A 1,350-nucleotide genomic window follows, 5' to 3' on the forward strand; every position below is an offset into this window, starting at 1 on the left:
GATGCTATTGCATAGATGATATTGACAGCTGTGTTGTTTTATCTGATAGCGTGTGTGAATGTGAAAAATTAAGCTCGCGACAGGTTGATGACCCATAGAAACAATATGTAATTTAACGATAGCTAAGGATGGAGAGACTACTGACGAAATGTAGGAGCATCGGGTTATGGAAGAGGCTATAGTATAATTACTGTAACGCCCAACAGTACCATTCTTTACTGCAGATTTATTTATTATCTGTGCAGATTCAACAGCTGCCAAAACAGGCGCCAATTGGAACCAGGCTGTCATTTCCCTAAAGCATAAGAAAAGAGACATACAGTGCATATAACGACAGCGCCATCGCCAGACACCCACTATCAGGAACCACCGACGCAAAGATTCTAGTGCCCACGACAGGTGCCATCACAAACAATAATTGAACAAAAGCGATGTGCACTCAGGCATCTTCGGCAGTAGGAACCACCCTAATAACAGCTGTGATGTTGTTTCTACCGCGAGGCGAAGCAGCAGCCAAAAAAGGGCTCAAAAAAGCAGCCTGGCAACCACTTTGTAAAGCAAGTGAGGAACTGGCGCAACTACCATCAGAAATAAACGGCAAAGCGCAAAAGGCACTAGAAACAACGGCGTCGCTAACAAAGGATGGCCTGAGGTTCGCGATCTACTCAGCAGCCGCCCCAGCCGAAGAGGACAGCACCGCAATAGCGATATTGGGGGCTTATTTCACGACCCAAGGACTGCAGATTGCGCAAACAGCGAAAGAAACAACCATCAAAAACGCCATACAAACAACACAAGATGCAGCGTATGTTAAAGGACGACTGGACGAGTTCCTAAAACTGGCGGTACAGGTAAGAGACGGCACCGACGATGGCTGTCTAATAGAAAGCGGAACAAATGCAAATGCTCACACATCAGGCTCAATTGGCAGTGTTTCATGCAAGCTGACGACAATACCATTAGCGACGGACCATCGAAGCGACCCGACAATAACGCCAAGCGGCTTCAGCGGTCTTCGGGACCCAGCAGCAGACGGCAGGAGCCACCAGGAGACAACACCGGATTGCAGGTTGATGTCAGGCGACAACACAAATGGCTTAGGAGATAATGCCAATACTGCAGCGGCGGTTACGCACATCGATGGTTATATAACAGCAGCCGCCGACGGCACAACAGAAGTAACATTGGCAGACGCGAGAACCAAAAACAAGCTGGACGCCCAGGCCAACAAAGCATGGCACGATTTATTAACCTCACTAGAACTCAAAGTGAGCAGCGAAGAAATAGGGTATACCAACAACTCTGTGTCGCTTCGTTAGTGCTTCACTCCCTGGCGATGCCGGCCACCTC

General features: G+C 48.4%; 1 protein-coding gene across 1 annotated transcript; it reads left to right on the forward strand.

The window, feature by feature from the left end:
• Positions 1 to 431: 431 nt before the first annotated feature.
• On the forward strand, positions 432 to 1,319 carry TEOVI_000606800 (Trypanosome variant surface glycoprotein (A-type), putative; the record flags this gene model as incomplete). The annotated part of the gene is made up of 1 exon (XM_067221804.1): positions 432 to 1,319. The coding sequence occupies one exon, from the start codon at positions 432 to 434 to the stop codon at positions 1,317 to 1,319; it is 888 nt and encodes a 295-aa protein (XP_067077905.1).
• Between the last annotated feature and the right edge of the window lie 31 nt (positions 1,320 to 1,350).

Source organism: Trypanosoma equiperdum (assembly GCF_001457755.1).
Source record: "Trypanosoma equiperdum strain OVI genome assembly, contig: ctg_1492, whole genome shotgun sequence".
Taxonomy (NCBI): Eukaryota; Euglenozoa; class Kinetoplastea; order Trypanosomatida; family Trypanosomatidae; genus Trypanosoma; species Trypanosoma equiperdum.